At 48.4% G+C, this 25,649-nt stretch overlaps 1 protein-coding gene across 1 annotated transcript in view; it reads left to right on the top strand.

The window, feature by feature from the left end:
* DISC1 (DISC1 scaffold protein) overlaps positions 1–25,649 on the top strand; it is a 433,412-nt gene that overhangs the window by 80,785 nt on the left and 326,978 nt on the right. The window contains exons 2-3 of the mRNA XM_052639485.1: positions 3,908–4,884; positions 16,837–16,906. Coding sequence (XP_052495445.1) covers positions 3,908–4,884; positions 16,837–16,906 — 1,047 coding nt within the window. The remainder of the gene's footprint in view (positions 1–3,907; positions 4,885–16,836; positions 16,907–25,649) is intronic.

Genomic DNA, 25,649 nt, shown 5'->3' with positions numbered 1-25,649 from the left:
TGCCCTCGTCTTGCCATAGTCGACTTCCTGCCCACCTGAACCTCTGTTTCCAGAGCTGACTGCAGCAGGGAGCCAGAAGGACTCTTTCTCTCCAAGGGCTGAATGCATTAGAAGCCTTCCTTACCGCAGGATGTGAAGGCTGGGCTTGGACGTCAGGGTGGATTTCAGGCAGGATAGATAAGTAGCAGTTGGTTTCTGGTCAGAGGGACGGGGCTTCCCAGTTGGGAACCTGCCTGCCAACGCAGGAGACTTAAGAGAGGAGGATTCGATCCCTGGGTTGGGAAGATGCCCTGGAGGAGGGCATGGCAACTCACTCCAGTATTCTTCCCTGGAGAGCCCCATGGACAGGGGAGTCTGGTAGGCTACAGTCCATAGGGTCACAAAGAGTCAGACATGGCTGAAGTGACTTAGCATGCACGCACAGAGGGACATCAAGTGAGTGTGTGTGTGTTAAGTTGTTCAGTCGTGTCTGACTTTTTGCAACCCCATGGACTGCAGCCTGCCAGGCTCTTCAGTCTGTGGGGATTCTCCAGGCAAGAATGCTGGAGTGAGTTGCCATCTCCTTCTCCAGAGGGACATCATAGATGTCCTCAAATAAACAATTAAAAAATAAGTGGAGAAAGGTTTCAGAGCAGCCATGTGCTCCGTATGGGTTTCTTATACTCCTTCTAGCTCATTCCACAGGTGCCCTCCAGATCCAACGCTGTCAGCTCCTCTGCCCTCTCTGGAGGCTTAGGATTGATACCGTGTGACAGTCTCTGTATCTGGGGTCACATTCTGGGAAAGCTCACACCTGGGGGGATGTCTGGTGTACAGGAGGATTCAGGGGCTGGGCTACCCCCATTCCCCAGCCCTACCTCTCAGCCCCTCATTTGATGAACAGTGTGGCCTGACAGCATCTTACAGGCCCCTCCCCTCCCCCCAGGAACTCAGGCTCCCATTGGGGAACTGCTTGGATGGCAGCTGGGCCAGGCCTGGGGAGGTTTCAGACCTTTGGTTGAGTAGCTTTATGGAGGGCTACTCAGACCCAAGGTTCTACAGGCATTTGAAAAAAAGTGAAATTTCAAACAAATTATTTTCTACTTAACATTGCTCCTTTAACTTCAGAAGAGTTATTTGTGTGATTGGACTTGCATAAAAAAATTAGCTTAAAGTCTCTTTAAGCCAAAAGACAATACAGATTTCACAGGACTCCATTTTGAAGGTATGAAATTGCTGAATAGTTTTCCTTTGGTAATTGAAGCCAGAATTCAGTGTTCTTTCTGCTTCCTTCTGGATTCCTTGTTTTTCAAAAAATATTTTGCCAGTTTCACAGGCAGAGGAGAGTTAGTTCTTCTTGGCATCCCTCTGCCCCGTCCTGAGCTCCTGCAGCCCTGTGCTGACCACCTCCGGGTGCAGGGGGCAGCCTCAGATGGTGAGAGCAATGAGGGAAAGGATGGGTCTCCTTGGGATCACAGAGCATAGTGACCTAGTTTGGTCTATTAAAAAAAATTTTTTTTATTGAGGTGAAACACGTATAACACAGAATTATCCTTGTAACCATTTTTAAGTGTACAGTTCAGTGTCATTAAGGACATTGACATTGTTTTGTTTCTGTCACCGCTGTCCATCTCCAGAACTTTGTTATCTTCCCAGACTGAAGCTCTGTTCCCCCTGAGCACTAGCTCGCAACATTCTCCTACCTCCAGCCGTCTGCCTTCCTATAGCCCCTGGCAACCATCTTTCTGCTGTCTGTCTCTATTAATTTGACTCCTCAAGGTATCTCATATAAGTGGAATCAAACAATATTTGTCCCTTTGTGACTATCTTATTTCACTGAGCATCATGTTGTCAAGACTGAGGTTCATTCATGTTGGAACAGGAATCAGAACTTCCCTTTTTAAAATAAGGCTGAATGATTTCCCATCATGTGGATAGACCATGTGTGACCCATCCAGTTGTCAAGGCACTCTTGGGTTGTTTCCACTTTGTCTATAGTGAATAATGTCGCTATGAACACAGGGGTACAGTTATCTCTTTGAAACCTGATTTCAATTCTTTTGGGCATATACTAAAAAGTGGAATTGCTGGACCATGTAGTAATTCTATTTTTAATTTTTTGAGGAATTTCTATACTCTTTTCAGCTATACCATTTTACATTTCCATAAGTGCACATTTCTATAGAGCACACTGGTTTCGATTTTTCCACATCATCATCAACACTTGTTATTTTCTGTGTGTGTGTTTAATAGTAGCTATCCTAGTGAGTGGTCCAAAATGATGTATTAATGATTCCTTCTGTACATTTTCTGCACGTTTTTGCCATGTTCTTTTCCACCAATTCAAACTTTGATGGAAGAAAAAAAATAAAGAAGAAAGAAGAGAAGATAAAACCTTTCTTTGACTTCTTGTCATTGCCAGTTGTCATCCTTAAGTGATGTGCTTGGAGGAAAAGGATATAGAAAAAGCATGTGATTTGGGGTCAGATGGGCCCCAGTCCATCCATCCATCCATTCTACTTTCCTTTCATGTATCCTCACATCCATTAATTTATCCACCATTTATCAAGCAACTTAAATGCAGGGCGTGGTCATAACACAGTGGGATCCTGGATGCCTGGCGCTCTCTGTTTACCTGATGAAGAATCTGAGACCATCTGTATTCTGGGAGGTAGGGCAGGGCAAGATGTGTGGACCCAGTAGGGGTGGGGAGCTGCGCTCCACTTCTCAGCACAGGCTGCCCGATACACAGCTATGCCTCACGTTGTCTGCTCTTGCATCTTCCATCCAGTCTGATTCGAGTTGTGGCAGGGCCCCAAGACTCAGCCACTTGCAGGGGTTTGATTTCTCTGAGCCTGTTTCCTTAACTGAAAGAAATGTTACAGTTCCTGGTTGATTCACATGACTTTGGTAGGGAGCTATGGAAATGAATGCAAATGAGGACACATGATGAGTAACGAGGTGCTACAAAATATCAAAATAGTAACTGTTAATAACACTTTAATCACAGTTATTCTGAGTGCCAGGCACTGTTCTGTGGGGTCTGCCTGTAGTAACTCATTTAGTTTAATGTTCACCACCGTCCTAGGAGAGAAGTACTGTTGATATCTCCATTTTACTGATTAGCATACTGAGGCACAGAGAGGCTAAGTAACTTCTGAAATGTCACACAGCAAGAAATGGCACAGTGTGGTTTGAACCAGGCAATGAGGTGCCGAGACTTATGCTGTCAGCTGCTATAGCATCATGCCTCTGAGAGGCATCAGCAGTTTCATTGTCTCTATCCTTCTCGCATAGCTGGGAGGGGAACACAGCCCTTGGTTTGGAGAACACAGCAAACAGGGCCTCCTATAATTCATTGTGAGATGAATTGATGGGCGTAGGGTCTCAGTCAGCTCTCCACGGTCCACAGGCATGCAAAGCCGTGGAAAACTCAGGTAACCAAACCATACGTATATCTTAAGAGCAGCCAGAGTAGGTGATTGGCTCTCATTCTGAGGAGTGCGCTGGCATTCAGCTTCAGCTCGTTTGCTTCCCAGGCCACTCCAGGATGAAAGCGCTGGTGCACTTAAACGATCAACAGGCAGGATGCTGGAGGCTCAGAAGGAACTGCCGATGTTGTGCTTGAGACATGTTAGCATAATAGCTGTGCCAGCTGCTCTGGCTGAACAGAGGAGGTGGGACACTGGGCTGTGTCTACACATCCCCGGGGTCACTTCCTGAGGATCATCAGTTTCTTTGCCAGGTTGGCCTGGTGACCACTGAGCTAGCATCTCTGTTTGACAGATGCCCAAGGGATGACCTCTGAGCCTGGGGTTGTTTTCCATTCCATTTCTGGCTGAGCCAGAGAGAGGTGTGTGTGTGTGTGTGTTTGTGTGTGTGTGTGTGTGTGTGTGTGTTTATGATGATGTTTTCTGTCTCTCTCCAGGCAGCCAAGATTGCTCACCACCTGCAGCGTCTTTTCGGAGGAGGCGGCTGGCACGGAGGCCGGGCTACATGAGAAGCGCAGCTGGGCCCAGGATCGGGTTCCTCTCCCTGCCAGTGGGCGCTCCGTTCCGGGCCCAGGGAGGGGCATGTGGCAAGGAGTCTCACCACCCTGAGTCCAGGGCCGGCCCGTGTGGCCTTGACCCTGGAGGCCAGTGGCGAGGTTGCTCAGTTGGGAGCCTCATTCCCAGGAGCACGGCCACCTTGGCTCTGACCGTGGGGCACCGAGGATCGGCTCTGACGGCCGTGAGAGGAAGCCCAGGGCTCCTTGGGGCTCAGCCCCGAGCTGGCACTGCCCTGCCCAATAGGCTCAGCAAGCTGAGTGGCCCCAGGGCCACTGGCTGTCGAGGGGAGCTGCCGTCCATGGACACTCGCGAGGCCCCGAGTCCTTGCCGGGAAGCCTGGAACAAAGGCTGTCCATCCCCGGAGGACATGAGTGACACCAGCTGCAGCCTTGGAAGTGGCCCCCAGGCACCCTCCGTCCCTGCCAGCTCTCAGGACGTCTTTACCTCCAGCTTTAGTTTCATTCGCCTCTCCTTGGGCTCTGCTGGGGAACGGGGAGAAGCAGAAGGCTGCCCACCCTCCAGAGAGGCTGAGGGCCCTCATCAGAGCCTGGAGGAGATGGAGGCCAAGGCTGCCAGCTTGGGTGGACCCCACGATCACCCTCGGCTCCTCTCTCTCCCCTTCACTCTCAAGGCTTCTCAGGGCCTGGCAGATGCTGCCCAGACCGTGGGGGGCAGCCCTGGGCTGGAGTGCCAGACTCTTCCGTTGTTGGACACAGATGCTGCCTCCTCCTGCTCCCTGGATCCCTTGTGGTTTGAAGCCAGCAGCTCTGCGGATGCTCACCAGTGGGACCCGCTGCTCAGCAGATGTGAGCCAGCGCTGCTGCACTGCCTGCAGGGCCAGCGGAGGCGGCTGGAGGTGGGTGTCTTACCAGCCTTCGGGTGCGGGATGGTCACGGCTCAGATTAGTTCTAGGCAGAGGGCCAGAAACGACGCTTCTGGGGTTGACCGATTTCCCACTGGAAAATATGGCAGCACCTTTGGTGGTTGGCTGCAAAAAGATATTGCTCCATCTCTGCTTCTTCTCTTTCAGCCTGAACTCAAATCTGTTCTCATTTTCTCTGTCCCTTGGATGCTCAGGTTTGTTGTTTGTTGGGCCACAGGCTCCTCTGCAGTTTCTGGCATGGGTGACTCAGGGTTGGCTCAGCGTAACTCTTCTTTGAAGCGGGAGATCAGGACCACGGAACAGGGGACTGGAGCTGGCTGGTGTGTGGATGGATGAGTGATATAGAGGTGGTGATGCTCCACACTGGGGCGATCCGGAGTTGCTTCTGCATTTTCAGCTCATCTCCCACTGTAGCTCCAGGAGCTCCCCACATGGAATCAGGGGCTCTGTTTCTGGTTCCTAAACCTCTCAGCCCCTTAGTTTCCTTGTTTAGAGATGATAACACCACGCAGGGTTATTCCGTGGTCCGGTGGGAATGTAAGTGCTTTGGAAATTGGGATGGACTGTAAGTCCTGACACTGCAACATTGCTGGCCACCCAGTTATCTGAGGGGTGGGTCCACCTTGGAGTAGGCGGGGTTGTTCTACCCTAGAAAGTTCCCAGGGAAACCCAGGCAGAGGTGCTTTGTGGTGACCCACTGACTCGTCCTGTTGAAAGACTGTTTTCCTTCTGGGGTGTGCATGCATGTATACGCACACATGTATATCTATGTGCATGTATGTGCACGTATGTGCATGTGTGCATATATGTGGATGTGTACACATGTGCATGTGTGTGCATATGTGTATGTGTGTGTGTGTGGCGTAGGTACATGTAAGTAGGGAAGTCGAGCCTCTCTCATCAGGATTGGAGGGAGGACCTGAAAATGTGAGGCTCATGTTCGTTCTGAGGGACTGATCTCGTCTGCTCTCAGCCCCTCGTCTGTGGCCTAAAGTCCCAGCCACCTCCCTGTTTGCCCTGTTCCAGACTGGCCATCAGATTTATCACCCAGGGAGAGAGAGCAGCCGGGCCAGTGTGCAAGCGACAGTGCGGTGTGCAGTATTCCCAGGCGAGGCGTGGAATCTTTGAGTCAGGCATGTCCCAAAATGACACCACTGTCTTACCCATTAAACCGATCCTAACAGGTGTCACTGTTGATCTGTAACTGTTGATTTGAGCTAATAGAATGCACCCAGCTCCTTAGAGGAGCTGCAGGTTCTCCAGCACCTTCCCTGCTGCCCTCCCAACCTCTGCTCCGTCTTTAAGTGCCCTCAGTCCTGCTGCTAACCTACTCTCACGGCCACGGCCACGGTCCCTGCCTGGTTCAAATCCTTGTTATGTTTCACCCGAGTTTGGTAAGGGGTCCTGACATACTTTCTTCCAGAGTCTCTCTTCCCCAATTCCTCCTCTGCGAGGTCAGCAGCATTGTCTTTGGGAATACTGCTGGGATGCTGTTATTCCTTGGCTTAAAACATTTGGTGGCTTCTTACTTCCCTTAGGATGGTCTCCTAACCCCTCATCCTGACAATGGAGACCTTTCCCGACCTGCTGCAGCTGCCCAGTGCCTTCCTCCTCCGGCTCGGCTGCTCTCTCTTCCTGTGTCTTGGGCCTCTGCCTGGAGTGAGCTTCCTGCCTTGTGCCACCTGCTAAGCTCTTCTTATTCCTTTCAGTGTGGCTCCAAAGCCACTTCCTTGTGAGACCTCTCCTCCCTTCCCCCCGCCCCGAGACCGAATGAATCCCTCCCTCCATCCCTTCCCACAGCCCTTTGGATGTGCTCTGTGACAGCACTCGTCACTTTAATAATCAGTTGTTCGCGGTCCAAGTTCCTCACTTGACCATGAGCTCTTTATCTCCAGCTCACTTCTCTTAGCCATTTTTGGATGCCTGATGCCTGGCATACTGCCTGGTGCTTGATTAAAATTGTGGTTTTAGTGAAATAATTTATCTTGGTAAGATGGGCTGCAGGAATCTAATTGATAGACTTCTTGGATTGAATGTCTGAGGCATAAGGAGAGATGCTGAGAGGCACACACACAAGGATCCAAACACTCAGTGGAGGTTTGCACCATCGTGATTCTTGGACTCTGAGAGCCAGTTTTCAACACTTTATTTCCAAAATATTTCAAGAAAAATCTCAGCAACATATCTGCATTTCAAAAATCCAAGTTTTGACACAGGTCAAGCAGAAGTACAATGTGGTTATAAAGAACAGCTTTCCTTCCTCCTAGATAACCAAGCAGAAAATCACTTGGCAAGTGGGTCTGCTGTAGTCAGTCCACAATATCCAGTCGCTGAGGTTTGGTAGAACCAACAGTTTTTCCTTTCCTTTCAAGTCCTCTTACCAAGATATAGGGGTCTTCCCAGGTGGCGCTAGTGGTGTAGAACCCACCTACCCATGCAGGAGACGCAGGAGATCTGGGTTTGATCCCTGGGTCGGGAAGATCGCCTGGAGGAGAGCATGGCAGCCCACTCCAGTATTCTTGCCTGGAGAATTCCATGGACAGAGGAGCCTGGTGGGTTACAGTCCATAGCGTCGCAAAGAGTTGGCCACGACTGAAGTGACTTAGCATGCATGCATGTATCTAGATATAGACCAGGATATCTAGTCCTGGCCTAGATTTTTTGATACTTTGGAGTTTGTGAAACCCTGAGCAGATATGCTCTCTGGGGGCCACCGACTCACCATGCCAGTCTCTGAACTACCAGGACATTGGGGTGCCTGGGAGCTGGAATTCTAGGGGCTGTGGTTGCAGAAAACCACCTTGGCTCACCTTTTAGATTCCATGATCTTTAGTTTTAAAAAGAAATGAAACACACCCTAGCTATATCTCTTCTTATAATTAGTTATAAGCCACTGGAGAGTTGTTTTATGGGGTCTTGGTTTCTGGAGGATCTCCTGGGGGCTTGTACTCCTGGCATGCTGGTGGGACTGCCTGACTGGTAGCCTGCTGCTTTCACTTCCTTGTTGTGTGACCTGAAGTCATTTCCTTCATTGTTCTGTGCCTCAAGATGCTCTTGTAGTAGTTGGAGGTAACTGCAGTCCCCACCTCATAGATTGTCATGAGGATGAAAAGTGCCGGTCCATGTGCAGTGCTTCAGATTGGTTCTGATGCCCAGAAAGAACACAGAATATTGCTCATTGTTATAGAGTATTGCTCATTAGAGAAATGGCTCAGGCAAAGAGAATTTGAGTCAAAAGGGGAATTCACTCTTCTTCCTTATTGACTTAAAAAATATTCGCAACCTTTAAAAGAAAATTCACAACTTAAAAGTTGAGAGTCATGTTTTATTTGGTGGGAATTTTTAGGACTTAAGCCCAGGAGATAGTATCTCAGGTGACCTTGAGAGATGCTCCAAGGAGGCAAGAGGGGGAGCCAGGTTATATAGAAGTTTTGCAACAAAGGGAAGGTAGTCTGAACATCAAAAGATTATTGTTAATTAACAAAAGCCAGATATCCCAGGTTAAGTAGTTCAGCACTTTTCTGTGTATGGGAAGATGCAAGAGTCTGGGCTCACTGAAATCATGCCTTTGATACTCACCTCAGCTATCGGGGGCTGATATTCTGTGTTTTCCACATTCTGAGCTTCCTTGGGGCTCACCGTAGGGAGTGGCTGCAGTGTGATGGCTGCGAGATGACAGATATTTTTTTCCTTCCTGAGTTCCCTCAGGGCTCACCGGCTCACATTGGAAGGCTGCAATCAGTGATGACTGTGACATCCATGTTTACTGATATGGCAGGAAATATTCCATTTCTCACCCTACAGTTCAAATTAAACTCACATCTTGTCTCAAATGATAGGATCCGGACACAGTTGATCTGTAGTGTAACTTCCTTTGTTTATCCAGCACCTGGATAGTGAGTAACATGATGCTTTCCAGTGATTTGCATGTCTGTTGTGTGGAAGAGGGATGACCTTTATTCAGGGTCGTGGAGTGACAAAAGGAACTCTGTCTAGGGCGAAGGTCTTACAGGAGTGCAGATTTTGCTTCAGATGGAGGAAGAGGCTCCTGACAGTAGAGTTGTGCTTGATGAGGGAGGCCTTGCTTTTTCCACCATGTTTGTGCAGAAACCTCAGATTGCTCATTTGGGCTGAAGAACTGGGGAAGGGTTGAGCTACGGATCTTCAAAAAGATCCCTTCAAAGATTGGGATTTTAGTGTTCTGGCACTTTTTAAAATATTTTATTCCAATTCCTTAACCCCTCTTCTCTCCCCTTAAGGAAAATGAAAATCTCAGGAATTTGAATTTTAGCTCCTGTTAAATGCAGTCCATCCTTCACATCCGCAGATTCTGTATTCGGGAATTCACTCATTTGTTAAAACTTACTGAAGTCCAAGGTCAGGGCTCACAGTGCTTCCCTGGTCTTTTGTGGACGTGCATGCAGTCACTCAGTCTTGTCTGACTCTTGTGGATCCTTTGGACTGTAGCCCGTCAGGCTTCTCTGTCCTTGGGATTTTCCAGACAAGAATACTGGAGTGGGCTTCCATTTCCTCCTCCAGGGGATTTTCTTGATCCAGGAATCAAACTCAAGTGTCGTTTGTCTCCTGCATTGCAAGTGGTTTCTTTACCTGCTGAGCCATCAGGGAATCCCTCGTGGACATGCACAGAATGACTGAAAGTCTGGGCCACCCAACATGCACATTCTAGCTGAGGTCTTCTTTCACCTCAGACTGTAAACTAGTGTACTTTGCTGCTGCTGCTGCTACTAAGTCACTTCAGTCATGTCTGACTCTGTGTGACCCCATAGATGGCAGCCCACCAGGCTCCCTCATCCCTGGGATTCTCCAGGCAAGAACACTGGAGTGGGTTGCCATGTCCTTCTCGAATGCATGAAAGTGAAAAGTGAAAGGAAAGTCGCTCAGTCATGTCCGACTCTTTGCGACCCCATGGACTGCAGCCTACCAGGCTCCTCTGTCCATGGGATTTTCCAGGCAAGAGTAGTGGAATGGGGTGCTATCATGGCCTGTTTTTATAAAAATTTTTTCTGTTTTTTTTTTTTAATTTTATATACAGTTTTTTAAAACAAATTTGTTTTTACTGAAGTATAGTTGATTTACGATGTGTTAGTTTCAGATGTACAGCAAAGTGATTCAGTTAAATTTTAATGCCATGCTTTTCCCACGTTTGATTTGTTTTTTGTTGGTGAGGTCACTGTTTAAGCTGGTTCCCAAGCACAGGACTGGCAGTGCCGTCTGGCACTTGTAAGCACAAGAAGGCTGCCGTGTGCCTAAGTGGAGAAAGTACGTGTGTTAGATGAGCCTCTTTCAGGTGTGAGTTGTGAGCTGAATGTTAATGAAGCAGAGATAAATATTAAATACAGAATCTTTAAGGGCTTCCCAGGTGGCGCTTGTGGTAAAGAACCTGCCTGCCAATGAAGGAGACATAAGAGATTTGAGTTTGATCCCTGGGTCAGAAAGATCCCCTGGAAGAGGGCATGGCAACCCACTCCAGTATTCTTGCCTGGAGAATCCCATGGACAGAGAAGCCTGGCAGGCTATGGTCCATAGGGTCACAAAGAGCCGGATACAAATGAAGCTACTTAGCATACACAGACAGTATCTTTAAACTGAAACACACATAAAACAAGGTTATATATTGATCAGTTGACAAAAATATTGTGACCTAACCCTATTTTTCCCCCTGGAAACAGTGGTTCAGTATTTGCTAACTGAGCTTTCCCAGTGATTCTATGGAACTTAACGACCACATATGAGACTTGACTGTGTATTTTATATTGTTTAGAAATAGCCACCCAGGGACATTACCAGGGGTTGGGAAAAAGTGCTTATTCATTGGAAGAAAAGCTATGACAAACCTTGACAGCATATTAAAAGGAGAGACATTACTTTACTGACAAAGGTCCGTCTAGTCAAAGCTATAGTTTTTCCAGTAGTCGTGTATGGATGTGAGAGTTGGACCATAAAGAAAGCTGAGAACCGAAGAATTGATGGTTTTGGACTGTGGTGTTGGAGAAGACTCTTGAGGGTCCCTTGGACTGCATGGAGATCTAACCAATCAATCCTAAAGGAAATCAGTCCTGAACACTCATTGGAAGGACTGATGCTGAAGCTGAAGCTCCAATACTTTGGCCACCTGATGCAAAGAACCCTGCATTTGAAAAGACCCTGATGTTGGGAAAGATTGAAGGCAGGGGAAGATGGGGACGACAGAGAATAAGATGGTTGGATGGTATCTCTGATTCACTGGACATGAGTTTGAGTAAACTCTGGGAGTTGGTGATGGACAGGGAAGCCTGGCGTGCTGCAATCCATGGGGTCGCAGAGTCAAACATGAATGAGCAACTCAACTGAACTGAACTGAGAAAATTGTGGTGAAAGGAAATGCTAGCTGGGGTGCAGAGGAGGGAAGTAAGTGGGAGGACCATGAGTGCTGGGTCCCACCTGAGGTTGTGGAGCTGGAGGAAAAGGAGACAAAGGGCCTGCCTCACATGGTCAGTGTGGCTGGATAAGACATGCCCATTAGTGGCTGTGCTTCCAGCCAAGATGGACAGTCAGACATATCGCAGGGCAGCAACTCAGGGTCCTACAGGGATAGTTGGATGAAGGGGTAAAGTGAGGTGGGCACTGGCTCCAAATTTTTCTTTGACCTTCTTTCCTGTGTTTTTTTGCATCAACTCATGTGGTTGTGGTGATGCTATGACTTCACATGGCAATTGAGCTGGGCATTTAGCCTGTTTTCCATCCTGACTATTTAAGACTAAGTAAGTAAGTAAATGAAGTTGCTCAGTCGTGTCCGACTCTTTGTGACCCCATGGACTTTAGGCTACCAGGATTCTCTGTCCAAGGGATTTTCCAGGCAAGAGTACTGGAATGGGTTGCCATTTCCTTCTCCAGGGGGTCTTCCTCACCCAGGGATCGAACCTGGGTCTCCCACATTGTAGGCAGACACTTTACCATCTGAGCCACAGGGAAGCCCATTTAAGATTAAGTTCCTGGTAAAATATGCACTTGTCATGTGGACCAACTCAGTGATAATTGTGATCATTCATTCATTCATTCTGTCATTAACTTGGAAATCACGTGCCTATTGCTAAGAGTACATCTCATGACTGGCTTGGAGGCTGTGTTGGTTGGAGTAGGTTAGTAACAGACAGCAGCACGATACGAGAGGCTTCACATAACACAGCTGTGTTTCTAGCCTACAAGTCATGTTCCACAGGGGTGGTTGGGGCCCCTGCTCCGCCCCTGAGTGCATAGACTGGTGTGGTGTTGAGTGGTGTGGTGTGGTGTGGTGTGGTGACCACTCAGGTCACAGTCCCTGAGACGAGGAGGAGAAGGCTGAGGGATCCACAAAAGCAATTCAGAGCACAAGCCACCTCTGTCTCCTCCACGCACACCCCGTGAAGCAGAACAAGGACAGGAGGGCAGTGTAATGCCTCCATGAGCCCAGAGCAGTGGAGAACCAAATCAGGGTGAGCGCTGTCGTCTTCTACATGGACACAAAGAGGCTCTTGCACTCTAGATGCTCTAGGTTGGATGGAGTGCTCAGACACCACACCACACCACATCACACCACATCACATGACACAACACCACATGACACACACCACACCACACCACACCACACCACATCACATGACACAACACCACATGACACACACCACACCACACCACATCACACCACATCACATGACACAACACCACATGACACACACCACACCACACCACATCACACCACATCACATGACACAACACCACATGACACACACCACACCACACCACACCACACCACATCACATGACACAACACCACATGACACACACCACACCACACCACATCACACCACATCACATGACACAACGCCACATGACACACACCACACCACACCACACAACACCACCCATACCACAGCTCACAACACCCCACAACCCATACCACCACCACCCACACCATACAACACCACACTACTCACACCTCACCACATCACACCACACAACACACCACACCACACCACACCACTCACACCACACCATTCACACCACACCACATGACATACCACACCACACCACACTACTCACACCACACCACAGCACACCACACCACACCACATCACACCACATCACATGACACAACACCACATGACACACACCACACTACACCACACCCCAACATGACTCCACAGTACACCACACCACACCACACCACACACGATGCTATACCACACAATACCACACCACATGATACCAACCACACCACACCACACGACACCACCCATACCACAGCTCACAACACCCCACAACCCATACCACCACCACCCACACCATACAACACCCCACCACACCACACCACACCACACAACACCCCACCACACCCCACCACACCACACAATACCCCACCCCACCACACCACACCACATGACATCATACCACACAACACCCCACAACATCCCACCACACCCCACCACACCACACCCCACCACACTACACAATACCCCACCCCACCACACCACACAACACCCCACCACACCCCACCACACCACACAATACCCCACCCCACCACACCACACCACACCCCACCACACCCCACCACACCACACAATACCCCACCCCACCACACCACACCACACAATACCCCACCCCACCACACCACACCACACAATACCCCACCCCACCACACCACACAACACCCCACCACACCCCACCACACCACACAATACCCCACCCCACCACACCACACCACATGACATCATACCACACAACACCCCACAACATCCCACCACACCCCACCACACCACACCACACCACACCACATGACATCACCCATACCACACCACACCACACCACATCACACAACACCACACCACATGACACCACCCACACCACACAACACCACACCACACTTGACACCACCCACACCACACAACACCACCCACAACACACCACAACACTCACACCACCCACACCACACCACACCACACCACATGACATCACACCACACCATTCACACCACACCACATGACATACCACACCACACCACACTACTCACACCTCACCACATCACACCACACAACACACCACACCACACCACACCACTCACACCACACCATTCACACCACACCACATGACATACCACACCACACCACACTACTCACACCACACCACAGCACACCACACCACACCACACAACACCACACCACACCACCCACACCACGCCACACGACACAACACCACCCACACCACGCCACAACACCACCCACACCACATCACACCACACCACACCCCACCACACAACACCACACCACACCACACAACACCACACCACATGACACCACCCACACCACACAACACCACCCACACCACACCGCTCATACCATACCACACCTCTCACACCATACCACCCACACCACACCACACGACACACCACACCACTCACACCACACCACACCACACCACACCACACTACTCACACCACACTACACCACTCACACTACACCACCCACACCACACCACACCACACTACTCACACCACACCACACCACTCACACCACACCACACCACTCACACTACACCACCCACACCACACCACACCACACTACTCACACCACACCACACCACTCACACCATACCACACCATACCACACCACATGACACACCACACCACACCACACTACTCACACCATACCACAGCACACCACACCACACCTTACCACATGACACAACACCACACCACATGACACCACACTACACCACCATACCACATGGCACCACACCGCAACACATCACACAACAATAGCTGTTGCCTGGTGTGATAGGTACTAAGAAACTTGCAGCTCCATCCTTCTGTGGCTCACACCAAAAACTTGGCATCCTCCTGGCTTTGTCCTCCCAACACGGGATCTGTTGGTGAAATCTGGTGGTTCTGTCTTCCACCAACTGTCTTCTGAGTCTGTCCACAATCACATCACTTCTCCCCATCTTCACTGCTCCTGCTAGAATCCAGGCTACCACTATCTCCTTCCTGGGTTATTTCCATGCCCTCCTCCCTGGCCGCCTGACTTCTGCCCTTACCCACAGCTGTCAGGAGGAAACGTCAGACATATATTGAATCATGAATTCTGTTATTCAGAGTCCCCAAGTAGTTTCCCAAGCCCTCCAGAGTGGAATCAGAACTTATTTTGACCACACCCAAGCAGCATGTGGGATCTTAGTTATCTGACCAGGAGTCGAACCTGTGCCCTTGACAGTGGAAGGCTAAGTCTTAACCACTGGACTGGCAGAGAAGTCCCGGAAATCAGAACTCTTAAATGTTGTCATCCCATGTTCCTCATGACCTTTCTGACCTCCTCTGCTACAGTTTCCCCCTTTAACCAAGACTCTTTAGGCACGGCTGGCTCCTGTTAACTCTACAGTGCCTGGGGAGTTGCTGCCTGCAGCCTCTGTGGCAGTTCTGCCTTCTGCTGGAACATGTGTCTCCCAGACAGCCTCAGGGTTGGGATTCTCCAGGCAAGAGTACTGGAGTGGGTTGCCATTTCCTTCTCCAGGGGATTTTCCTGACCCAGGGATCGAACCTGTGTCTCCTGCATTGGCAGGCGGGTTCTTTACCACTGAGCCACGAGGGAAGCCCTACCACTCATATATCTTTGCTCAAATATCATCTTCTCAATGAGCTATTACTTAAAATTGCAACCCAACTGTCTACCAGCCTTCCTGGCCCCCCTTACATGGTTCTGCTTTTTTTCCTCTGTCCTAGCACTAATCCTTTTCTAAGGCCTTGTAAAACTTACTTATTATGTTTATTTTTGTCTTCTTACACAAAATGGATAAGGCTAGAGGGCTAAGAATTTTGTGCTGTATCTGTAACCCCTCAAACAGTGCCTGACACTTAAGAGTGAATATTTGCAAAATGGTTTAGATCATGAGCACAGGTGAGGTTGTCAATAGAGAAGCAGGACATCTAACGTGGACTGGAGGGGGTGACGCCTGAAAGAGGTGTGGAAGGAGAGGTAGGTATAAACTGGCAAAGGATGGCAAGAAGCTGGCTTCCAGGGAGCAAGATTAAATCCATTTATCGATGGACCAAGAATGTCCCTTCAGAACAGGAAGTTGAGAAGAGAAATAATGAGAAATGAATGTGTTGGTAATTCTCAGACAAGTGATGGGATCATTGAATCTCGTTCTCATGCTCAGTTCTAAGTCTGACTCTTTGTGACCCCATGGACCATAGCCCTCCAGTCTCCTCTGTCCATGGGATTCTCCAAGCATGAATACTGGGGTGGGTTGCCATTTCCTTCTCCAGGGGATCTTCTCGACCCAGGATCAAATCCACGTCTCCTGCAGCTCCTGCATGGCAGGCAGATTCTTTACTGCTGCGCCACTGGGGAAGCCCATCCTTAAGTCCGCACGTGGATTAAGTAAGACGGTGCCCATTTGTATAATGGAAAGATCCTTCGGACTTCTTTGATGAAGTCTTTCATTCTCACCCAGCCCTCAGGACAGCCTGCTGAGTTGGAGCTCATTGTTTTCTTTTCCTGGTTTCTCCTCTAATGCTGGCGTGTTTATTTTCATACATTTAATATGATGCTTTTGAACAGAAAACACTTGGTCAGGTCAGGAAATCTGTATTCCTTTTTATTATGCATTTTTCACACAGATGAGGGTACAGTGTGATGTTTTTGTTTAAAAATGACATTCCAACTCTTTTTTTGGTTTTATGCTCAAATTACGCTTTTTCTTTATGTAAGTTTTTTTTTGAGAAATGAATGCATATGGCATTGGAAAAATGTACATTTGTGGTTCTTTTTTTAAAGGAGAATAGTGTGGTTCAGCTTCAAAATAGTTTCTAAGTGTTCTTAACTGTAACAAAATTAGTTTGTGTGAACAAGATTGTAATTCAGTTTTCATTTTTTTGCCTTTCAAACCAACATAGGTAAAATCCTTAAGATTAAAGCTTCAGAAACTTCAAGATAAAGCGATTGAAGATGATGATTATGATAAGGGTGAGTTTTGCTTTGTTTATTGGTTCTTTCTTCTCTTCCCATAATGTGCAATTCCACGTTCCCTCCTTATTCCCCTGTATCCTCCACACTGCAAATGAGCCGTGTAATCTGTTCCCTGATCACCTGCACTCAGTAACAGTTGACTATTTTACACTGTTGTTTTCTGAATTTCAAAGCAGTTTGGGAGGAATAATCCTTTGGGTCATAAGTATAACCTTATTGATTTTCCAGAAGCACTCTGAGTACTTGCACAATAAGAGTTATATTAAGTCATCATCTACCTGTCTAAGGTGTGATGTTGTTGTTGATGTTTAGTTGCTAAGTTGTGTCTGACTCTTAGCAATCCCATGGACTGTAGCCCACCAGGCTCCTCTGTCCATGGGATTCTCCAGGCAAGAATACTGGAGTGGGTTGCCATGCCCTCTCCAGAGGATCTTCCTGACCCAGGGACTGAACCCACATCTCCTGCACTGGCCAGTGGATTCTTTATCGCTGAGCCACTCAGGGAAGCTCCAATTTGTGATGTAGCTATACTTTATTCACTCATCAAAAAACATTGGTGAGCACCTACTATGTGGCCAGCACTGTGGCAGGGATAGGGGAGTAAGAGAATACAGTTTCTGGCCTTGGGATGCCTGTGAGTATGAGCCCTTGTGGAGCTTTCTGACTTCACATGCTTGGGGACCAGGTGTAGGAGTTGGGATGAGCTTAAGAGATGATGCCAGTCTCTGTGAGTGGGCTCGGATGTATTGAATTCCCATGTAGATGGCTTGAAATAGTCAAGCTGGAAAGAAGTCATGACATGAAGATGGAAGAGTTGTTCAGAAGCAAAAAAACCCACACCAGAGTGAGGCACCCAAATAGGAGTCAGGCCAAAGTGGACGAAGGTATCATGGCTGCCAAGTGGACACTGGGTTGACTATGTCAGAATGGTTGCAAGTCTGGTTGGATTGGGAAGGATCTTAAGGACCTGGGTACCAGTTGTAAGATCTCACACTCATTTCTGCTGGGTCTTGGGGCTAAGAGAGGGCCTTAGAGGACTTCTTGTTCCACCAGGCACTCATGAACTTGAGAGCTATGCTGGTGATAACCAAGCTTAGCACAGCGAGGATTGGCCTGGAGATATTTTAAATTTAAGGCTCCCCTGGAAGCTGGTTAGCCCTGAGGCTTGGTCTTCAACCTCATGGGGCCATATTCTGGTTTCCCAGAGAGTACATCACTGACCATTAGGAACTTGGGTGCTACAGGAATGGGGCAAGTGACTCCCAGAAGGAGGGTGCAAATCCTATTCTAGGAAACACACGGAGCAGAGCTGGTGCCGTCTGGTGTCCTTGTTCACCACAGGCTTTGGGAGGAAGGAGAGGAATTTGGGGATGGAGCTCTTTACTCTGCCACTCCGCTTTGACGGGACATTTTGATTTCAGAATGATGCCTGGAGGAGGATGATGTATGTGAAAGAGGAGCAGATGAGCTATTCCCAGACCCAGGTGTCCCTGGGCACTTTTGTCAGTGGGAGACACCTAGGTTTTGACATTCCCACTATGGCACAGGTTTTATTTTCTCTTCCAAGGGCTGTGCCTTGGTTCCTTTGACAACACAGCTCTCTCTGTAACACACAAAGCTTCAGACACAGGTGAAAAACCACACCCTCTTTTTCTGATCAAGAAAAACCTCAACTTTTCTGGATGCGGTGCTCTCAATGGGCTTCATTAAATGAAGGCCTCACTTCTTTTGTCCTTTCTCCAAATGTCTTTGAAACACTGCAGGGGAGAAGTTGAATAGGACACACCTCACAGGGAGGCTGAAAGAATAAAGGTGACTTTATTCAGTGTTTCTGCCTGTTTATTTTCCTTGTTTGTATGTTGCTGTCCCCTGAAGGAGATGTTTGGGGGTAGGCCAGCATTCTGTGTTTCCTCAAGCCTTCCAGGTGATTGAGGTGTGTGCTGATGCCCGGGAAAACACGGTGTAGGACTTTCTTCCTTGGAAAATCAGGCCTGTGGTACAGTGGCAGCTGAGTCTAGCCAGTGAGGCTCAGTCCATGGGCCATGTCCCTCCTGGTGAAGATGACTGGGCCCTGAGGTGTGAGTAGGATACACTGGAAGGGCAAAGAACTGGAAGAGCCACCATTGCTTATGAGCCACCATCCCAGAGTCTGATTGCCTTGAAAGGAGATTTGAAACCAGCTCTGTTATCTAAGGGCTTCCTTCGTTGCTCAGTGGTAGACAATCTGCCTACAACGCAGGAGATGGGGGTTCGATCCCTGGGTCAGGAAGATGCCCTGGAGGAGGGTATGGCAACTCACTCTGGTATTCTTGCCTGGAGAATCCCAAGGACAGAGGACATTGGCTACAGTCCATGGGGTTGCAAAGAGTTGGATGTGCCTGAAGCCACTTAGCTTGTGCGTGTGGCTGTAAAGTACATTCAGTCATGTCTGACTCTTCGTGACCCCGTGGACAGTAACCCACCAGGCCCCTCTGTCCGTGGAATTCTCCAGGCAAGAATACTGAAATGGGTTGCCATTTTCTTCTCCAGAGGATCTTCCCAACCCAGGGATTGAACCTGGGTCTCCCCCACTGCAGGCAGACCCTTTACGAGCTGAGGCACCAGGGAAGACCATGTGTGTGTGTGTGTGTGTGTGTGTGTGTGTGTGTGTGTGTGTATGTGTGTGTGCTAAGTAGCTTCAGTTGTGTCCGACTCTTTGTCACCCTTGTCACCCTATGGGCTGCAGCCTGCCAGGCTCCTCTGTCCCTGGGATTCTCCAGGCCAGAATGCTGGAGTGGGTTGCCATGCCCTCCTCCATGGCTTGACCCAGGGATCGAGCCCGTTTCTCATGGTCTTCTGCATTGGCAGGTAGGCTCTCCCCTGGTGGCTCAGCTGGTAAAGAATTGCCCCTGGAGAAGGGAAAGGCTACCCGCTCCAGTATTCCGGCCTGGAGAATTCCACGGACTACAGTCCATGGAGTCTCAAAGAGTCTGACACGACTGAGGGACTTTTACTTTCACTTTTCTTTACCACTAGTGCCACCTGGGAAGCCCTTAGCACATAGCACATGGCATCTGAAATGGATCTCTGCAGGGCCCAGAGCATGGACTGGCACATAGCAGGTGCTGGATAAGTTGTCATAAACTACTTGCCATTCAGAAAACTAAGATCATGGCATCTGGTCCCATCACTTCATGGCAAATATATGGGGAAACAGTGGAAACAGTGTCAGACTTTATTTTTGGGGGCTCCAAAATCACTGCAGATTGTGACTGCAGCCATGAAATTAAAAGACACTTGCTCCTTGGAAGAAAAGTTATGATCAACCTAGACAACATATTAGGAAGCAGAGACATTACTTTGCCAACAAAGGTCTGTCTAGTCAAAGCTATGGTTTTTCCAGTAGTCATGTATGGATGTGAGAGTTGGACTGTAAAGAAAGCTGAGTGCCGAAGAATTGATGCTTTTGAACTGTGGTTTTGGAGAAGACTCTTGAGAGTCCCTTGGACTGCAAGGCAATCCAACCAATCTATCCTAAAGGAAATCAGTCCTGAATATTCATTGGAAGGACTGATGTTGAAGCTGAAACTCCAATACTTTGGCCGCCTGATGGGAAGAGCTGACTCATTTGAAAAGACCCTGATGCTGAAAAGGATTGAAGGCAGGAGGAGAAGGGGAAGACAGAGGACGAGATGGTTGGGTGGCATCACTGACTCAATAGGCATGAGTTTGAGTAAACTCTGGGAGTTGGTGATGGACAGGGAGGCCTGGCGAGCTGCAGTCCCTGCGGTCACAAAGAGTGAGACATGACTGAGCAACTGAACTGAACTGAACTGAACTGAACTGAAACTAATTGCCAAGTAATTAGGGAAGTGGAGGTGGAGAGTTTGTGGTCATGAAATGTGTTGACGTAAGAGCTGAATAAAGCTTCCTTTCTCACCTATGATAGTTCATCCAGAGTTACTAATAAACACTTTCAGGGTTGCTGAGATGTCCTTGCCACTCAGTGTTTAGTCTTTGTGTGGACGCTCTCCTTGTTCTGAGAGGAGCTGCTCTGCTGCTGTGCGCTGTCTCTGGGGAGTGGGTCTGCTGATGTCCACAAGGCTTGCCGGGAGCACGTAGAGGGTGATCTTATCCCCCTTTGTTTTGTTTTGTGTTTTTGCTTTTCTCTCTTTCTTTCTAGTTTCATTTGTAATGACAACTTTGTGTTCCAGGGAAATGAGCCATGAGCACAGAATAGAAAGGTCCATGTTTTGTTATCTCATTAACGTGCTGAAGCTTTACCTGTAATGCCCAGTGAGGAACCTTCTCAGATCTCTAATGACATCTCTCCCTCACTAGGGAAGGAAGGTTGCTATATTCTCATATTCTTGCAGAAAGCTGGGAGGACTGAGGTGAAAAAGATGTTGCTGTTTGGTATTTTCTTGGGGTCTCTCTCGTAGAGACTCCACGTGCTCCTTGGTTTCCTCACTTGACCTCTTGTCCCATGTCAGCTGAGGGGCGAGGCTGAGACCTGGGAGTCCCACGGGGGAGAGCCTTCCATCCAGGGACTCGGGGGGAGAGGCCCGGGTCTGCGATGTGCTGGGAGGGAGAAAAGGAGAGTGTGGACCGCGGTGTTTGACATGGTTACTGTCCTAGTGGTTGCTGTGTGGATTTGTGGCCTCTAACATCCCCTGGCCATGCGTGTCCACGGGTGACCACATCACACATTCACGAGGAGGCCGTGAGGTGGTGGCTTCAGCTCTTCAGTGGCCCGCATTGCTGTGCCATGGAGCAAGCTGGCTTTCCTGCTTGCCTAGACTTTCTTTCTTGCAATGGAGAGTGGCCAGCACTGAATTCCTTTCTCTCTCCTTGTGTCTCAACCAGTAGTCACTGTGACAAAATTCTAGCACAATAAAATGTGAGGCATTCAGAGAAAGATGATCCAAGCAGAGGCCAAACATGAAACCATGAAAATGGCCAGCTCTTATCTAAACTGCCATCATCTTCTTTTTTTCCTGAGTTCTTTCCTTAGCAAGCTTCCTCTATCCACAGTGGATCCTTGGTGATAGTGTGCAGATCATCCAAGCTGACAGCCATTTCTTTCTCAGGGGCCCACTCTAAACATCCACCCATGGCTTCTGGAATCTAATGCATTCTTGTCTTGGGACTACAAATGTGACTGAACACTGAAAACCCACGGGTTCCTTTTCACTGTATTTCATTTGAGTCTAGAAAGCGAAAAACAAGACTGAGTAGAATCTGGTCATTTTTATATCCACAGGACAGCAGAGTCAATGGGAGGTGGACCCCATTCTGGCTACCCCAGAACAAAAGTGTGATTCTTGGCAGCCTGTGCTGTTTCATGCTCTGCCTTGGAAAGAGCTACACTGAACCCCAGGGCTTCTCAAGAGATGCAGGTTTTCCCTGGGTCAGGAAGATCCCCTGGTGCAAAGCATGGCAGTCCACTCCAGCATTCTTGCCTGGAGAATCCCATGGACAGACACTGGTGGGCTACAGTCCACAGGGTCACACAGAGTCACACGACTGAAGCAACTTAGCATGCACCCGGAACCCCTGTGTGAATGTGGGTGCAGCTTCTGTCTCCAGCCCCCTGCCCACACCCTTGCCTCCTCTCCCTGCACCCCAGTCTGGAAACAGCATCCTTCTGACCTGTTACGCAGAGGGCTCACCCACTGTGGCCCTTGAGTGTCTCCCCTGGTCCTGGGATAGTGAGGCTTCCATTAAAAAGCACAAAAACAGAAGCTCAAATCTCAAGTAGGTGTTACTCGACTGACTGCATCCTTGCGTGCTTTGAGCTCAGTTGCTCAGTTGTGTCCAACTCTTTGCGACCCCATGCTGGCCAAGCTCCTCTGTCCATGGAACTTTTTAGGCAAGAATACTGGAGCAGGATGCCATTTCCTGCTTCAAGGGATCTTCCTGACCAAGGGATTAACCCACATCTCTTGCGTCTCATGTATTGGCAGGCGGATTCTTTATGGCTGAGCCATCAGGAGATTGCAGCCTTTGCACTCATGAAAAATGCCAGCGCACGAACCAGCCAAGTCACCATCAGTTGGGATCTTGGCCAGTTCCCAGGAGGCACTGTCACCAACCCCTTTCTTGGGCAAGGCCCTGGGTGCTGCTCAGAGAGGACCAGCATGTGCTCCGACCTGGCAGGATCCAGAGCATCTTGCATCCCAATGTGGAAAACAGCTTTGTAGCAGTTGTGGGGACAAAACCCAGCTAGGAAGGTTGTGGATTCTGGCAACTCATTTATGTGACCACTGAGGGAGGAGCAAATGAGGGCTTCATGCTGGGGATGCATCAGGAAAATGGCCCATGATCTTATCTAAAAACATTAGGCTGTTAGGAACTGAGCACTTGCCTTGATTCAATGTTAATCTTTAGCATCATTCTCACAAGAGTGGAAGCTCCTGTGTCTGCCTCCTATTTTAGGTAAAAACTGAAAAATTGGGAGATAAGTGATACCTATAGACAAATGCTGCACAAAAAGAATATGTGTAAAATGCCATTTACTGCTCTTGATTACATTGTCTCAGGTTCTTGTCCTGTTTATAGAAGAGTTTCTGATTTGTGAACTAAGGGCAGAGATCTCAGCTGATGGCGGCTTTCAGCATCACTGTGTTTTTTGGCAGGTTTGTGTGCTGGCGTTTTTCAGTGTGCCGAGGGCACAGTCAGCTGTGTAACACCTACTTGGGATTGGAGCTTTGTGCACAGACCTTTGTCTGCATAGGATCTGCATCCCTTTCATTTGTAGCAGATTAAAACATACATTTCAGCATGATGCCTTTTCTCCCCCACGTTCCAGCTGGGTGTCTTGGTGTTAAGTGTGGAATATTAACCCCCTGCCCCCACCGTCACTCTGGGGGTAGAAGCTCAGGGGAGTGAATGTCCCCTTTCGTGGCCACGTCACGGGTTCCCAGGTGGCTTCTGGTTTGCTTCCCTGATTGTGAGGAAATTGGCCTGCCCTTCAAGGACCACATGAGGTGTGGCCACAGCCGTAACTCATGATGGAACCTGACAGCTCCAAGTTTTTATATGCTTCTGAGTACAAAACACCAAGACAAACAAAAAAATCCTTTTTTTTTTCCCCCAGCTCTTCTCCCTGATTAGTTGGAACTTGGTCACACTTTCCTACCCGCTGAACTGCAGCACTTTTAATTTTATATTTTGGGTCAGTAGGTCTTTAAAAAAAATAATTTATTTATTGTAATTGAGGGATAATTACTTTACCATATTGGGATAGTTTTTGCCATACATTGACCTGAATCAGCCAGGGTGCACATGTGTCCCCCATCCTGAAGCCCCCTCCCACCTCCCTCCCCACCCCATCCCTCCAGCTTGTCCCAGAGCACTGACTGTGAGTGCCTGGCTTCATCCACCAAACTTGCCCTGGTCATATGTTTTACATGTGATAATATACATGTTTCAATGCTGTTCTCTCAAAACACCCCACCCTTGCCTTCTCCCACATAGTCAGTCCAAAAGTCTGTTCTTTACATCTGTGTCTCTTTTGCTGCCCTGCATGTAGGACCGTCATTGCCATCTTTCTAAATTCTCTATGTATGTAATATACAGTATTGGTGTTTCTCTTTCTGACTTACTTCACTCTGTATAATAGGCTCCAGTTTCATCCACCTCTTTAGAACTGACTGAAATGTGTCCCTTTCTATAGCCGAGTAATATTCCTTTGTGTGTATGTACCACAGCTTACTTATCCATTAAGCTGCTGACGGACATCTAGATTGCTTCCATGTCCTGGCTGTTGTAGATAGTGTGCACTTTTAAAACTGGTATTAGTAGGTGGTTGTGTAGTAACAGTAACAGTAAACATGTCTTGATCTCTTTGTGTATCTGCCTGAGACTCACTCCCCTTGATAGGCATTCCAGACTATAGAAATGTCAACAACTTTACCTTTTCAAGTGAAATAGAAATTTCATTTGTTTTCAAGGGGCATTTCCCCTCTGTCTGCAGACTGTGAAGTAGCAAACACACCTAGAAGGGATGTGTCTGTGACCAGGGGCAAAAGCCGGAACAGGACTGAATCTTCCCACTACAGTCATTTCAGGTCCAACCTATCTCTGTTTTAAGCACAAATGGATGACTTTCCTTTAATAGGAGGAATGTGCTAATTCCTCAGGCTGCTATAGCAAAGCACGACAAGACTGGGTGGCTTAAACACGAGCCATTGATTTCTCATAGTTCTGGCTGGAAGTCCAAGGTCAAGCTGCCAGCAGGGTTGGCTGCTCCTGAAGGCTCCTTGGGGTGTAGATGCCGTCTTCTGCCTGGGTCCTCGTGTCTGTGTCCTAATCTTTCTCTTCTAAGGATGCCAGTCTTGTTGGATTAAGGTGCACCCGAAGGACTTCATTTTATGTAAGAACTCTTTAAAGACTCTGTCTCTAAATACAGCCACATTCTGAAGTCTTGGAGGATAGGATTTGGGGCGCACAATTAAACCCATAATGAGAGGCCTAATGGGCTCAGAGCAGAGCTGAGTACTAAACACATCCAGGCATTTGCACAAAAGTGGATACTTGTTTGATCATTCTGTGGTCATGTGTAGACATTTGATAGAAAAGTTAAAAAAAAAAAAGGCAAACTTTTGTGACTTTGAGTAAATGGGTTGACTACTCCTTTCCCTGTCCACAGATGAAGCTGGCTGTCACTGGCATCTTGTTTTGTCCAAAATGCCACAGTTAGAAGCAGAGCCTGGCTCTTAAGCCAGTACATCATACCGTACCTCAGTCTTTCATATGA

This window comes from Budorcas taxicolor, chromosome 5 (genome assembly GCF_023091745.1).
Source record: "Budorcas taxicolor isolate Tak-1 chromosome 5, Takin1.1, whole genome shotgun sequence".
Classification (NCBI taxonomy): Eukaryota; Metazoa; Chordata; class Mammalia; order Artiodactyla; family Bovidae; genus Budorcas; species Budorcas taxicolor.
The sequence above is the reverse complement of the archived record's forward strand: the minus strand, read 5'-3'. Positions and strand labels throughout refer to the sequence as shown.